Here is a 16,281-nt window from a genome sequence, read left to right on the forward strand (position 1 = left end):
CAGCAGTTGCCCATGCTAATGATTGGGCTGCAGCTTTAGCACTTGCGCTTGAGGGGCTGGGGAGGCCTTGTGGGTGGCAGAGACTTGATCTGGCTTGGAAGAGCTCTGTTGCCTCCATCTGCGATTGATTCCTTTAAAGGGCACCTCTTTCTCCTCCATTTGTGAGGAAGGGGATGCTGGCGCTAAATAGCACCTTGGGCTTGGACTTTCTCTTTCTCTGGGATGTGATGAGCCCCAAGCTGCTCAGCAGGACTGAGAAAGCACTGGTGGATGGGTGCACGTCTGGGTGTTAGGCTCTGTATGGTCCCAGCAAGTGACATTTCTGCCAAAGAGGAATCAGGGTCTAGTTGATAGAAGTTGTCTCTGAACTGTGTGGGTGGGGAGGGCAGGCAGGTGTGTGGCTGTGTCTTTTGCTGTGAGAAGGTTTCCTATCACCTCACTCAGCTGGCTGAGGTGGAGAGCTTTGGGTCTTTGTTGAATAGTGTCTGCTAACTCTTCAGAGTTCCCAGACTTTTCCAAGGGGTTTGTATGTACTTTAGAATGTCTTTGTATGTCTCTTTCCATATGTGTCAGTGTGGTCAAGTCCAGAAGTGTACCCCTTTGAGACTGTGTGTAGTGTGGTGGTTCAGAGTCTGAATGTGGATGTAGTGTGCCCCCTCTTCATCTTCACAAGGCCTCTCCTCCCACTTGGGTCCTTCCCGTGAGCCTGGCAGACTGAGTTGATGACTGTTTGCTAACACACTGTTTTTCTTTGCATGTTGCATGCTGGTCCTTTGCCTTACAGAAGCTGCTGAAGGTAAAACCTTGTTTCTTGTTAGCGTTCCCTAATTACCATGATTAGACACATGTTGGCTGAGGCCGTATGTCCGCGTAGGCTGCTCCCTCCCCCTGCTGCTCCTTTGCCTCCCCACTGTTGGAGAATGGGTGGGTTTCTGTGGTCTTCTGAAAATCAGCTGCCTGGGGGAAAAGAGGGTCTTACTGCACTCATAGTAAGGGGGGGGCACTACTGCTCTTGTGAGAAGTCCCCTACAGGCACATGTAGCTCTTGTTATAAGTAGGTTGGTTCATCTTCTGACATTGCCCTTTTCCGTGGTTGGCACCCCTGGAGCTAGCCCCTCTGAAGGAGATGATCTTTTCCACTGACTGGATGGCAGCAGTGTGGAGTTACCTCCTCTGCTGGGACCTGCTCATTTTCTCCATCCCCAAGGGACCAAGGAAGCACTGCAGCTGCTGGCTGCCCCCATTCTGCTTGAAGCCCATCTGGTGTCATCAGAGCTGGTTGTTCCTGCTAGAAGATACCCACTCCCCTATAAAAATGCTATGGCAGTGAGGGAGCCACAGGGCACAGTGGCCATCAAGTGGCCCAAGGAGAAAGTCTCAAGATACCAGTTCCTTTTTTTCATCCCCTAGCTGGACGCAAGCAGTTTGCCCGCCATGAGTGGGCCCAGAAGGCCGCATACCTGCTGGGCTGCAGCCTGGAGGAGCTCTCCTCAGCCATATTTAAACACCAGCACAAGGGTGGCACCCTCCAGCGCTCCACCTCCTTCCGCCAGGGCCCCGAGGAGAGTGGTCTGGGAGATGGCACTGGTATGTGGGATTGGGGGCCCTGAGCTAAAGTGGGGAGACTGCTGGGGTGACTGGATGCTTCTGTCAAGGGGAGAGACCCATCCCCAGGACCTGGGAAGGTAGACGGCATACCCAGGTGGGGAGTCCCAGGGTGCAGAAGATTAACTGCTCCTCTTGCCCCCAGGTCCCAAACTGAGTGCCCTGGAGTGCTTAGAGGGCATGGCTTCTGGCCTCTACAGTGAGCTCTTCACCCTTCTCATCTCCCTGATGAATAGGTGAGTGCCAGGGGCACCCAGAGGCTCCCCTGCCTCCTGCTTTGGTGAAGTGCTGAAGCAGAGCCGTTCTCCACCAGCAGAGGGCTCACCGTCCCCATGGGCTGGAGGGAGGACAGTCTTGTCGTCCTTGCCAGGGTCCTGGGACAACTGGGCAGAGAAGAGGATTGGGCTTGGGGTGGGCTGGGACTGCTGGGGCACCTGGGGCAGAGTGGGGTCTGCTCGGTGGTGCTGCCCTGGCCTGTTCTGAAGCAGGTTCTTCCTGTGAAGGGCTCTCAAGTCCAGCCAGCACTCGCTGTGCTCTATGATGATTGTGGACACTCCAGGCTTCCAGAACCCTGAGCAGGGAGGGACAGCCCGTGGAGCCTCCTTTGAAGAGCTGTGTCACAACTACGCTCAGGACCGGCTTCAGAGACTGTTCCACGAGCGCACCTTTGTGCAGGAGTTGGAAAGATACAAGGAGGTAGTACTCATCCTCAGCCCTGCCTAGGACACCCCACCTCAATAGGAGCCAGCCTTGTCTCAGAACTGGCATCCCCAGGGAGGGCATCTTCTTGCTGGCTGGTCTTCCCAGCTCTTTATTTTCTCTTCATTTTTCTGCCCTCTTTGCTCTCTGGAGGTCCCTGAGTGGCATAAGTAGTTTGTTCTCAGCTACTAACCTAAAGGTTTAAACCCACCCAATGTCAGTCTCCCCACTTTCCCTACTCTCTTCCTTCCATCTGTTAAGATGATGGTTGATTAGTTAGGGACCCTTCATAAGAGAGTGTCCCACATGGGACAAGATTTGGAAGTCCTATTTCACATCAAGGTGAATTGAACAAACTGGAAAGGGTATGTATCTTGGGTAAGAGAAGATTCCGGATGAAAATGACAGCTGTCTTCGAGTGTCTCAAGGCTAATTGTGTAAAACTGAAGGCAGACTTATTCCACATTGCCTAACCAATTGATGTGAGTAGCAGGCAACCTGTCTTAAACTCAGTGTAAAAAGAGCTGGAAGAGTTTCAGTTGTACCAAAATATAATGTGGTACCTTGGGAGCTTTGTATCACTTGGTAATTTGGGGCGAGTTGCTTCCTGCTTGTGATTTGTGGACCCCAGGGCTCCCTCTTTGCCTGCACCCCCAAACATGGCCCCTTGTATTCACTATTGCTCTGCTTCCCTTTCTAGGAGAACATTGAGCTGGCGTTTGATGACTTGGAGCCAGCCACAGATGATTCTGTGGCTGCTGTGGACCAAGCTTCCCATCAGTCCCTGGTAGGAATTCCAGCAATGGTCAGGGCTAGCCTTTTCTCTCATTTTCCATTTGTTTCGCTCTGCTGCTGATGTCACCACTGTGGACTGAGATAGCCTGGCCATCTTTCTCAGATACCAAGCCCCTTACATGCCAAGTCCCCGAGGCCCTTACCCCACAGAGCTCAAACGTGCATTCTACCAGAAGGGTGGTACTTTTGCCTTGGTACAGTAGGGTCCTCAGCACAGTGGTGTCTGAGCCAGGTGGGAAGCTGGCTGAGCCTCAGACCCTGCCCTGTGCAAGTGACCGAGCCTCAAGCATATCTGCCAGGAGCACTGGTGCCTACTCGGAAATGGTGAGGGTCTGAATAAATCTGGAAGACATAGTCACTCCCTCCCAGAGTCCCCAGAAAGAGAACTGATGGAGCCACCAGAGCAGGGCAAGGAGGCAGCATTCTGCTCAGACAGGGAAAAAGTGCCATTTATAAAACGCCCACTGGAGGGCTGTCACAGGGGTAAACCCTCACCCCTCAATGTCGGGGATGGGCTTTGTCACCCTTTGTCACTGTTGTCTTGGGCACCCTGGTGCCAAGGGGAACTGATGGCTTGAAGAGCACTTGGCAGTTGGTGATTGTCCTTAATTAGAGGGATTGCATAAAATGCTTTATTGGAGAATTGGCGTTTTTTTTTTTTTTTTTTGCAAGGCTGCTGATCTCTCTGCTTCTGCCTGGTGGGAAGGCCCTGCTTAGCTAGTACAAGGGGGCAGGGCCCAGTGGTGAGCCAGTCTCCCCTGGGATCAATACTTAAAGTGCCCAAGTACCACATCTCCCCAGGGAAATTGGATGTCTTTTTTCCTGACACCTGGGCTCCCGAGGCAGGCGTTCTCCAGAGCCTTTGCCATTCCTAAGAGATATGGGGAAGTCTGTACAGGTGACTTTTGAGTAGCAGTGGATCAGACAGTACATGTGAAAGGGGCTTGGCCATCCTTCCTCTCTGTATCAAATGGTCCTTAGAGTGGGGCCTCCAGTGCCCAGCCTACCACTCACCATCTGATGCCCTCCCTGTTGTCTCTGCCACTCAACTCCAGCCACTGGAGTACCTTAGTTGCCCGTTGGTCCTTGGCCACATTCTGCTTCTTTCTGGTAATGACACCACATCAGCTCCCTTGAGTAGCTATTGGGAGGAGATTCAGGAAAAATATTACCTCTCTCACTTTGCTTTTCTTCCAAGGTCAGACCAGAATGAGTGCAGGGAAAGTTTAGTCCTTCTTGCATAAGGAAGACTTGAGAATCCCATAGAAATTCCACAGGCCTACTTTGTTTGGCCTGCATGATGCATTAAAAAATCAGAATTAAAGATTTCCATCTTCTTTTGAAAAATTGGAAGCTTTATCAGCACTAGACCAAGGTCCTTCCAGGATAGCAATTGGCTGGAGCTGAGGAGCACTCACTCCCTTTGGATGTGTACGCCTGCTCTCCAGCCTTCCCCAGACTCCATCCTTTCTGACTGCCACATCCATTTAATCACCTGTCTTACTTTGGCCCTTGAGTTTATCACCCTGCTGTGAGCCTATCTGCAGTGACCTGAACCTCTTTGACTCTCCCCTCTGAGGTCACAACCCCACAGCCAACACTTGCTGAGAGCTTTCTTAGGGTCATGCTCTGTGCCCAGGCCTTACAGACTAAATTCCTTTGAATCTATTTTGAGGTGTGATGTCCAGGGGGCGAGGTCAATATAGGGCTGGCACAAGCCTCTTTGGACCTTGTAGAGGACAAAGTTGGAGAGAGCCTCTGGAAGTGAACTTGGGTTAATAAGAAACCTTCAGTCTTTGGCAACTTTGGATCTGAGTCCTGGGAATAATTTTTTTCTGTGGGTTTCTTTCTGATCTTTCCATTTGCTGCTACTTACTTCCTCCTCAGAGGTGTCAGCAAGGAGTGACAGGAACTGCAATGTGTGTGTGTGTGAGTGAGTGAGTGTGTTTATAGTGTATGGTTAGGTCCTAGAGTCCTGGCTCCTTTCCCATGTGATAGGGTAGGGTTTCTTACGTTCTCCCATAGGTCCGCTCACTGGCTCGTACAGATGAGGCCAGAGGTCTGCTATGGCTACTAGAAGAGGAGGCTCTGGTGCCAGGGGCCTCTGAGGATGCCCTCCTGGAGCGCCTTTTCTCCTATTATGGCCCCCAGGAAGGTGACAAAAAAGGTAGGTAACCTCCCTGGAAGGTTATTTCCTCTCCAGAGGACTACCTATATGGGGTCTATGTGAGTAGCTGGCATTTCCCCAGGGGCTCATGAAGTCCCTGGGCTTTGTATCTATGCCATGATAATCTGAACCCTGCTTCTCCCACCCTCAGGCCACAGCCCCCTACTGCGCAGCAGCAAACCTCACCACTTTCTCCTGGGCCACAGTCATGGCACCAACTGGGTAGAATACAACGTGGCTGGCTGGCTGAGTTACACCAAGCAGAACCCAGCCACCCAGAATGCCCCCCGGCTCCTGCAGGATTCCCAGAAGTAAGAACACCACTGCCCGTGTCCACCCTCAGGCCTGTTTCCTAGGCTCCCTCCCCTTGGGTGTCTCAGGATCCCCTCCCACCAAGGCAGACGGCCTCCATTTCTGGAGAGGCAGCCGTCAAGACTAGTTGATCTTGAGAGCATGGGGGTGTCCTAAAATAGAGAGAGGCAACAGACATGGTTGAAGAGCCTTGTAATCCTACATTTGAATGACACCCACATTCTTCAGAGAAGTCACAGGTAGCCCTGGAAACCCTCCATCATATAATCCCTGTCTTCCATTCATTTATTCAACAGATACTTTACTATTTTCTGAGCACCTACTCTGTGACAGAGACTCTTGTAGGTTTTTGGCAGCTAGTGTTGAACCAGACCCAAATCCCTGCCCTTGTGGAGTTGACATTCTAGTGGGGAGAGACAGATAATGAACAGTGAACATAAGTAAATTGTACAGTATATGGGAAGATGCTTCACTGGAGTCTCACCTGCCATATTGAAAAACTCCCTTTCCTGCTTGTTGATGGAGGAGTCCAGGTAGCCATCCTCTGATTCATCCCTGCCTACTTCTCAGCTCCTGCCCACCCTTAGTTTTCTCTTCTTGTTATTTGAAAGCCTGTCTGCAGTTGGTCTGTAGGGTATGGGACATGCAGCCCCAGCCCAGATAACCCAGGCCCCTGGCCACTACTGTGTGTGGGGTTGTTTGGTACCTTAGGATCTAGGAGGAGGGATGGTCTCTATTATTCCATAAATGTGACTTCACCACCCTTCTTCCCTCCCTCCCTCCTCACTTTCCCACTTCTGGCAGAAAAATCATCAGCAATCTGTTTCTGGGCCGGGCAGGCAGCGCCACGGTGCTGTCAGGCTCCATTGCGGGCCTGGAGGGCGGCTCACAGCTGGCATTGCGCCGGGCCACCAGCATGCGGAAGACCTTTACCACAGGCATGGCGGCTGTCAAGAAGAAGTCCTTGTGCATCCAGATTAAACTACAGGTGGTGAGTGTGGCAACCCAGGCCCCATGATGGTAGGCCTGGGCATTATGGGCATAAGAATCCCACTCTGACTTATCCACTGTTGGTTGGATCTTCATTATAGCTGCCTGTGAAGGCACACCCAGGCCTCAGAAGGGTAGAGTTGTCTAGGCTTAGTATCTCTGGACCTTGGTGAGACATCCACCTTGTGAAGAGTGGAGATGCTGGCACCAATCCTGCTCCCCTGGGCACGGCCATCAGAGCCCACTGAGGGCAGTGCTTTTCCCTTTGGCAGGATGCCCTCATTGACACCATCAAGAAGTCAAAGCTGCATTTTGTGCACTGCTTCCTGCCTCTGGCTGAAGGCTGGGCTGGGGAGCCCCGGTCCTCCTCCTCCCGCCGAGTCAGCAGCAGCAGTGAGTTGGACCTGCCCTCAGGGGACCACTGCGAGACTGGACTCCTGCAACTCGATGTGCCCCTGCTCCGTGCCCAGCTCCGTGGCTCCCGCCTGCTGGATGCCATGCGCATGTACCGCCAAGGTGGGACTTCCTACTCTCTCTATTCCTGGTTCTGTCTTCTGGAGCTGCCTCTGCCTCTGCCTCTGCCTCTGTCCTTCTGCCTCAGGACTGGCCCATGATTTCTTTCACTCTCTTTTCTGTGCTGGTGCCTCCTCTGAGGAAATCTCTCTTCTAGGCTCTGCTGACCCACAGCCTGCTCTTTTCTCTACTGCCTTCCATCCCACTAATCTTTCCTCTTGTCTCCCTTCAGTATTCAAGTTCTCTATGCTCCCCTCCCCTGCCTGCCCCATAGACCCTGCCATTTGTCCCTATAGCTCCTTGCTTACCACAGCCCTTGCCCAAGTGGCTCAGCTTTGCCTTCAGCCACAGAGCAAATGCCAGTGTGGAGCAATTGCTGTTAAAGTGCCAACCAAAGGCTAGGCCAACCACCACTGAGAATTGGGCATTAAATTTGTCTGAAGTATTTCAAATTCCCAAAAAAAGGTCAGAAAGACCACCCTTTTTATGGATCTGGTAGCGTAGTGGCTACGAATCGGACTGCGAACCTTAAGGTCAACGGTTCGAAACTACCAGCCGCTCCGCGGGAGAAAGATGAGGCTTTCTACTCCCGTAAAGATTTACACCCTCGGAAACCCTGTACAGGGTCGCTATGGGTCGGAACCGACTCGACGGCACTTAACAACAACAACAGAGGAGGGGACAGAGAAGATAATAGTTAACACTGTTAAACTATTTAGTGTTTACGAGACTGTGGTTTAAACTCTGTTGTTGTTAAGGGCTATTAAGTCAGTTCCAACTCATAGAGACCCTGTGTATGTTTCCAAGGAGCAGCTGGTGAGCTTGAACTTGTGGTTTAAACAAACCTTGAGGTCCAATGCTTTATCCAGTGTTTTATAGCACCACACCAGGTCTAAACTCTACACATGTATTAACTCATTTAATCCGCATCATAACAACCTGGTGAGGTAGGTACTGTTGTCCTCCCCAGATGAGGAAACTGAGGCTCAGAGAGGCCAAGTAAGTAGCTTGCCCAAAGTGGTACAGCTTATGAGTGCCAGCTTGGGATTTGACCCAGACTGACTCTACAGTTCTTTCCTCTCAAGTAAGGTTTGGTTTGCCTGAGAAGTTATGGGTTGTGCCAGAGTTCTGCCCTCTTTTCCTTAACTAGATAATCAGATAGAGCCTCAGCCACCCACAACCGGGTCCCCACAAGACATCCCCACAGGGGATGCTTTTCTCAGCAGCCAAAGCCAGGAAACGGGCTCCCTGCCCTGCTCAAAATAAATCATGGCTCTGTCCCCACGTCTTGATATGGAGTTGGTGTTTATTATTTCAAAACCAGATTGTTACTGCTCTGAACCAAAATCAATGTGCTTTACTCAAACAAGCAGATCGATGAGGCAGCAGCAGCAGGCCCCCCTCCTCTCCTCCGGCCCCCAGCCACCGTCGATAGCGCTGATGATTAATTAAGATGCCAGGCGTCCGGACCTGCTATCCCGGCCCATCAATTTAATTGCAATTCAGATACAATCAATAGCTCACTTTGTCTTGGCCCCTCAGCGGCCCCCGCCTCCTGTTTCAATTATCAGGCACATGCATCAGCCTCATCTCCCAGTTGGAGGATTTCCCAGAGCGGGCTAACCTGGCACAGTGGAGCAAGCCCCCAACTGGCTGTCAGTAACCTGGCTTTGGAGCCCAGCTCTGCCTCCAGCTGCAGCCTTTGTGGCCCTGAGCAAGCCAGTCACTCCAACCCCCCCGAGCCTCAGTTTTCCCATGTTTGGAAGATGAGTTGGATCGGGCCTGTGGTCCTTTCTAGTCTGTAATTCTCTAACTCTGCACAAGGAATCTCTTGGTCCTCCACATGGGCCCTGGTGTGCTCAGGGTGATTCAGTGTAACCTCTTGCTGACTGACCATCCTGACCTCAAGCCACACTAGATGCCATCTCCTCCTCCTCCTGACCTCTAGGCAGGTCTGTCTACACTCGCATCTCACACAGTGTTGTTGTTTGGTGCCATTGAGTCCATTTTGTCTCTTGGTGATACCATGTGACATAGAACTGCCCCCATAGGCTTTTCCAGGCTGAATCTTTTTGGGAGCAGGTGGCCAAAGTTTTTTTCCACAGAGTGACTGGTTGGGTTCAAACTGCCAACTTTCTTGGGTAGCAGCTTAGTGTCTAACTGTTGAACCACCAAAACTCGTTTCTCAGATAGTAAGTCTCATCAGTAAGAGAGGACCTCCAAGTGTTTTTGGTCACCTGACCTAGGGCTCAAGAGCAGGGAGGACAGCCCTCAGTGGGCTGAGGAAGGGAAGGGAGCATTTTATCAGATGCCCCCAACTAAGACAAACTATTGCTAATCTATTTTCTCATTTAATCCCCGTGACTACCAGGTGAGATAAAGTAGTAGTGTCTCCATTTTATAGGTGAGAAAACTGAGGCTCAGGGACGTTGAGTGACTCAAGGTCACAAGATCATAAGTTAGAACAGACTTTAAGCCTTTCAACTACTTTGATGCTCTGTTTTTGCCTTTTTTAATCCTCACGTCACTTTTCTCGTCAGGTCGTCATAGTCGTAGACATTGAGGACGAGAAGGGACCTTAGAGACCACCCAGTCTTTTACCACCATAATGTCCCTAGGAAGAAAGACCTGGTGATCTGCTTCCAAAAATCAGCCAATGGAAACTCTATGAATCACAACAACAGTCTGATTCACAATCGATCATGGGGACAGTCCAGGTCCAGACAGCATCTTATTCTGTTGGGCATGGGGATGCCATGAGTCAAAGGCTGACTTGATGGCAGCTAACATCTACATTCCACTGTGGAGCAGCCCGGATTGTCCCCTTGGTTTCCTCTCCTTTGTCTTGCCTCCTTCTTCCTAGCTCTCCTTTCCCTAGCCTGCCTTAACTGCCAGCTCTCCACCGCAACTGTTTCTTCCATTTCAGCTAACTCTTCCTGTCTACTTTCCATGCTGGCTTCCTGGGCCCCAGTGGCTACTGGGGTGAGCTGGGAGCAAATGAGGCATTGACTGACCCAAATCTCTCTCTAGGTTACCCCGACCACATGGTGTTCTCTGAGTTCCGCCGCCGCTTCGACGTCCTGGCCCCACACCTGACCAAGAAACATGGGCGCAACTACATTGTGGTGGATGAAAGGCGGGTAGGTTCTGACCTTAGAATCCCACCAGACCCATCTCCTCTACTCAGACCCATTCAAGCAGCTACCCTTCCCCAGATGTCTTTATCATTCCTCCCTAGAAAGAGCAGGTCTGGTCCCTTGTTCATACTCCTTCTGGGATTGGCCAACTAGGGCCAGGATAGGAGAGTATGGGGAAGGCAACTTGGGGCATGTACCGTAAAAATTAGAAAGGAGCTACCCTCTTTAGGGAAGGAGCTCTGGTAGCGTAGCGGTTATGAATTGGGCTGCGAACTGCAAGGTCAGCAGTTCAAAACTACCAGTTGTTCCACGGGAAAAAGATGAGGCTTTTTGCCTCCATAAAGATTTACAGCCTCGGAAACCCTGTACAGGGTCGCTATGAGTCGGAACCGACTCCATGGCACACAGCCACCACCACCCTCTTTAGGGTGGTGATACAAGATCAGCACTGGACTGCTAACCAGAAGATTAGCTGCTCCTCAGAAACCCTATACAGGCACTTAACAACAAAAACCCTCTTGGGAAGTCAGACAACCATCCAAGATCAGGGCTTCCCAGGTGTCAGATTACAACTAGTGTTTGGTATGCCTCACTGGTGGCACCTGTGTCCTCAGCCTTGCCCTCCAAGTCAAGCACTGTTTCCTGCAGCAGGAATCAAGCTAGGGGCAGCAAGCATCTCTTCTAGGAGGAATACTGGTAGGGTAAGACCTCCTTGGTGCCAGGTTTGAGCATGAGGTTCAAGAGCCTCTTACCAGCTTAAGTTGGTAAATTCATGGCTAAAGGACATGTCTCCCTGCCAGACTTTGCTCACACCTTGCTCTTCCGAGGCAGCTTCTCAGAGAGCTTCTTCACTGTGCTCTGGCCTTAGCACTCAATAAACTCTGAAGGCACCTGAGACCTTAAGATGACTTCCCTAAAAGGAAGGGTACTCTGTAGGATTTGTGCTACCCTCCCTTTCTCTGTGTGCTACCTTCCCTCACCCCTGAGTCATGGACCAGCATTCATGGAGGTCTCGGTGATCTCTCCATTCCCAGGCCCACCATTGTCCAGGGAAGTCCTGGTGTGCATGTGGATGACTCACCCCTTGTCCTTTGTCGTCCACTCCAGCCTCCCACTCATGGCTACACCCAACACCTGGTCCTCCCTGGTTTCTGCCTCCGAACCCTTAAATTGCAGGTTGGCCTTCTCTGACCCAGCTGCCTTCCTACCTGTGCTTCTCACGCATGTCTTCCTCTCAGTACGTCTGTCCTTTGACTCAATCAAGACATTTCATTTCTGGACACCATTCCTTTTTCTCGATGGTCAAGTCTTTTCTGAATTCACTTCTTTTCTATTCAGCCTTGCTGCTTTGATTTAACCCTCCAGTCACTTACCCTTAATCATCTTAAGCTTTCCTGAGCCCTCTCATAGCTCCTGCCCTATCATAGGCCCACCCTGAAGGGCCAGGCTTTGGGTGTCTACACTCTTCCTTTTGGGTTCCCAGCAGCTGTGGAGGAAAATTATGCAAGTACTACAACTGTGTGGACTTAAATTCTAGCAAGTTCATGGTCTCCCACCTCAGCTGAGTCCTTTGAGTTGCCCAACAAGTATTCCATATGCCCCATCCTCATATTCTAGGCTCCTTACCTGCTATCCTTTCTCCAATTTTCTCCTCAAATCCCTGACCCTACTCCATCCAACACTCAGCAGATAACCTTCTCTCCAAATGCTAATAAAATTGAAGATTCAACTTCCTCACCTACCTTCTGTATAAATTCCCTCCTCCTGCCTCCTGTCCCTCCCTCCCTCTCTCCTGCCTTCATAGACCAGGCTTTCCTCCTCCTCTGATCCAATCCCTTTAGACTTCATTCCCTTCATCCTCCCCAGAAACAGGCTCCTTCAGTCTTGACTCTTCTCTCTCCTTTCTGCTCTTCTCTACAGGCAGATTCTTATTTCTCAGTGGATAAACATTCCCCAGACTTTCCTCTCTGAAAGGAGCCTCTGTCAACCTTTTCTCATGCTGGACTATTGTTCTTTTTCCTGCCTTATACCATCAAGTTAATTGAAAGCATTGTCTAATACTTACTTTCCTCCTGCTACCCCTGCCCTAGCTGCCACTCATTTCTCTACCCATAGGTGCCTGGTTTCTACTCCCTGACACCTTGGGACTGGTCTTCTCATCTCCCAATGCCCTCCATATTGTCAGCGTCAATGGGCACTTCTATATCCTCATGTTGCTTGAATTCTTAACAATATACTTTGTTGATCACACCATTCTTTTTGAAACATTCTCTGCTTGGTTTCTTTGATGCCACTCTAAGTTTTCCACTTGTTTTCATTCTTTCCTTCTTAGTCCCTCTGACCTTCTTTTCCACCTGCCTCTTACTTAAAGATCTCACTCTCCTAAGACTCTGTCCTTGACTATATGTGTTTTCTATTCTATATTCTTTTCCTGGAAAACCTCATTCACACCCATCACTTCAATTACTGCATATATATTGATGATTCCCAAATCAATATCTCTAGCCCAGGCTTCTCCCATGCTCCAGACACACTTTTCTTTCTAGCTGCCTTCTGGACTTCTCTGTCTACCTTACAGCACTTCAAATTCAGTCTGTTCAAAGCAAACACATTTTATTTCTTCTCAAACCTACTTTTTCTCTTGTATTCCTTACCTTAGGGACTAGCACCGTTATCTGTTGAGCTACATAAGTCAGAAACCTTAGCATATCCCTAGATCCCTCCCTATGCCTCTGGTATCTACAACGATAGTACCTCTATCTCTAATATCTACTGCATTCTCCTCTCCTTTCTCTCCTTTGGGTCGAGATACTTTCCTCTCCTATGGCTTACTGAAATAACTGCCTAAATAGGGGTCTCTATCCATCTTCTTTCCAAGTTGTTGTTGTTAAATGACATCAAGTCAGTTCCAATGCATAGAGACCTTGTATAGGATCTCCAAAGAGCGACTGGTAAATTTGAACTGCTGACCTTGAGGTTCAAACCAACCTTGTGGTCAAGTGCTTATCCCACAGTACCACACCAGTACTCCCTTCCCAAGTTTGTTGTTGTTAGGTACCATCATTCAGTACCAACTCATAGTGACCTATGCACAACAGAATGAAACACTGCTCGGTTCTGTGCCAACCTCACAATATTTGCTGCTGCCATTGTGCCAGTCCTCACTGGGGTTATCTTCCTCCTTTTTTTCTAACCCTCCATTTTACCAAACATGATATCCTTCTCCAGGGACTGGTCCCTCCTGATAATATGTTCAAAGTATGAGAGACAAAATCTGGCCGTCTTGACTTCCAAGGAGCATTCTGGCTGTACTTCTTCTAACACAGATTGCTTTGTTCTTTGGGCAGTCCACTTTTAATATTCTCCTCCAACACCATAGCTCAAATTCATCAGTTCTTCTACAGTCTTTCTTATTCACTGTCCAACTTCACATGCATATGAGGTTATTGAAGATACCATGGCTTGGATCAGATGCACCTTATTCCTCAAACTGACATCTTTGCTCTTCAACACTCTCAAAAGTCTTATGCAGCAGATGTCCAATGCAATACATCATTTGATTTCTTAATTGCTATTTCCATGAGTGTTGATGGTTGATCTAAGCAAAATGAAGTATTGGACAACTTCAATCTTTTTTTCATCTATAATAATATTTATTGGCCCAGTGGTAAGGATTTTTGTTTTCTTTACATTGAGGTGCAACCCATACTGAAGGTGTGGTCTTTGATCTTCATCAATAAGTATTTTAAGTTCTCTTTACTTTCAGCAAGCAAGGTTGAATCATATGCATATCACAGGTTGTTAATGAGTCTTCTTCCAATCCTATTGCCACATTTTTCTTCATATAATCCAGCTTCTCGAATTATTTGCTCAGCATACAGACTGAATAAGTATGGTGAAAGAATACAACCCTGGCACACACCTTTCCTAATTGTACACCATTCGGTGTTCCGTTGTTCTGTTTGAACAACTGCCTCTTGGTCTAGGTACAGGTTCCTCATGAGCACAATTAAATGTTCCAAAATACTCATTCTCCGCAATGTTGTCCTCCATTGCTTGTCATGATCCACACAATCAAAAGCCATTGCATAGTTAATAAAGCACAGGTAAACATCTTTCTGCTATTCTCTGCTTTCAGCCAAGATCCATCTGATGCCAGCAATGATATCCCTCATTCTACATCCTCTTCTGAATCCAGCTTGAACCTCTGAGCATTCACTGTTAATGTATGGTTGCAGCCACTTTTGAATTATCGTTAGCAAAATTTTACTTGTATGTGATATTAATGATATTGTCCGATGATTTCCATGTTCCTTTGTGTCGCCTCTCTGGAATAAACACAGATATGAATCTCTTTCAATCATCTGGCCAGATACCTGTCCTCCAAATTTCTTGGTATAGATGAGTGAGTGCCTCCCATGCCGCATCCATTTGTTGAAAGATTTCAATTTGTGTTCCATCAGTTCCCAGTGCCTTGTTCTTTACTAATGCCTTCAGTGCATCTTAGACTTCTTCCTTCAGTATCATTGACTTTGATCATATGCTACTTCTCGAAATGGTTGAACATTGGCCATTTATATTTGGTACAGTGACTCTATGTCTTCCTTCCATCTTCTTTTGATGTTTTCTGTATCATTCAATATTTTGCCCATAGAATTCTTCAGTATTGCAAGTCGAGGCTTGAATTTTTTCTTCAGTTCCCTCAGCTTGAGAAATGCTGAGCGTGTTCTTCTCTTTTGGTTTTATAACTCCAGGCTTTTGCACATTTTGTTATAATATTTGACTTTGTCTTCTTGAGCTGCATTTTGAAATTTTCTATTCAGCTCTTACCTCATCATTTCTTCCATTTGCTTTAGTATCTCTACTCTGGAGAACAAATTTCATTATGTCTTCTGACATTCATTTTGATCTTTTCCTTTGTTGTCTTCTTAATGACCTTTGCTTTCTTCCTATATGATTTTTTTTTTTTTTTTTTGTCTTTATGGTGAATTGAGTGGTAGTTTATATGGCAGAACAGCGATTTTACAGTCAACCAATTGTATTTTGTTTCATTGCATTGATCACAGTCACCCCCATGTACCATTAGATAACAATATTTACCTCTATTCCCTGTTTGTTTGATTTTTTTATGTACACAAAAACACGCAGGAATATATAGTTTTAACAGTCAAAAGGCACATTTTGCAAACCAACCACCTGCCTACCAGCACACAGCCTTTCTCGTTCCACGAGTCTGGAGTCCTCAGCTGCTCTATCTCTCCATGCCATTCCCTCTGCCTCCATCTCTGGTGTTACTGTTTCTCTGGTTAAGATCCCACATTCCATTCATGTTCTTCCTTCTTGATGGTCCTACAGTCCTCTGTTCCTGGAATGTAAGATTAACCACTCCCCCCTTTTTGTTACACATCTTTGACCTTTACAGTTGTGACAATTGCAATTAGCCATGATAACAGTTACTCACTATTGAATCAAAAGAATCCTATCTTCATCTCCTTTCACCAGACCCATCTAGACAAGATGAAAACTATTCAGTGGGGATTCTTCCTTCCCCCTCCTTGCTTTCAAACTAAACACCCTCTTGAAAACTTGTAATCCAGCTACTTTGTACCTTTATAGTACCCCCCCCCCCATTTTAGGAGCCAATGTATGTATGATATTCTTGATATCATTCCACAGTTCTTTTGGTCTTCAGTCTTTAGTGTCTAATGTAGCAAATCATTTCGTCAGATGATCTCTAAATCTGGGTGGGATGTGTTTGAGGTCATATTTTGGCTCTTTTGGACTTGTTTTAATTTTCTTCAGCTTTAGAAACAGAACAATTGATAATCTGTTCCACAGTCTGCCCCTGGCCTTGTTTTGGCTAATGATATGGAGTTTTTCCACTCTTTCTTTCCACAAATGTAGTTGATTTGATTCCTGTGTATTCGATTTGATGAGGTCCATGTGTATAGTCGTGTTTTATGCTGTTTAAAAGTATTTGCAATGAACAACTCATTGGTCTTGCAAAATTCTATAATGCAATCTCCAGCATCGTTTCTATCATCAAGGCCATATTTTCCTACT

The 16,281-nt window shown here is 48.0% G+C and overlaps 1 protein-coding gene across 2 annotated transcripts in view; it reads left to right on the plus strand.

The window, feature by feature from the left end:
• MYO18A (myosin XVIIIA) overlaps positions 1 to 16,281 on the plus strand; it is a 103,651-nt gene that overhangs the window by 56,106 nt on the left and 31,264 nt on the right. For both annotated transcript variants that reach the window (XM_006874187.1, XM_006874188.1), the window contains exons 10-19: positions 785 to 796; positions 1,411 to 1,587; positions 1,751 to 1,841; positions 2,109 to 2,301; positions 3,005 to 3,091; positions 5,125 to 5,266; positions 5,418 to 5,577; positions 6,383 to 6,569; positions 6,841 to 7,084; positions 10,112 to 10,221. In XM_006874187.1, coding sequence (XP_006874249.1) covers positions 785 to 796; positions 1,411 to 1,587; positions 1,751 to 1,841; positions 2,109 to 2,301; positions 3,005 to 3,091; positions 5,125 to 5,266; positions 5,418 to 5,577; positions 6,383 to 6,569; positions 6,841 to 7,084; positions 10,112 to 10,221 — 1,403 coding nt within the window. The remainder of the gene's footprint in view (positions 1 to 784; positions 797 to 1,410; positions 1,588 to 1,750; positions 1,842 to 2,108; positions 2,302 to 3,004; positions 3,092 to 5,124; positions 5,267 to 5,417; positions 5,578 to 6,382; positions 6,570 to 6,840; positions 7,085 to 10,111; positions 10,222 to 16,281) is intronic.

This window comes from Chrysochloris asiatica, unplaced genomic scaffold (genome assembly GCF_000296735.1).
Source record: "Chrysochloris asiatica unplaced genomic scaffold, ChrAsi1.0 scaffold00266, whole genome shotgun sequence".
Lineage (NCBI taxonomy): Eukaryota > Metazoa > Chordata > Mammalia > Afrosoricida > Chrysochloridae > Chrysochloris > Chrysochloris asiatica.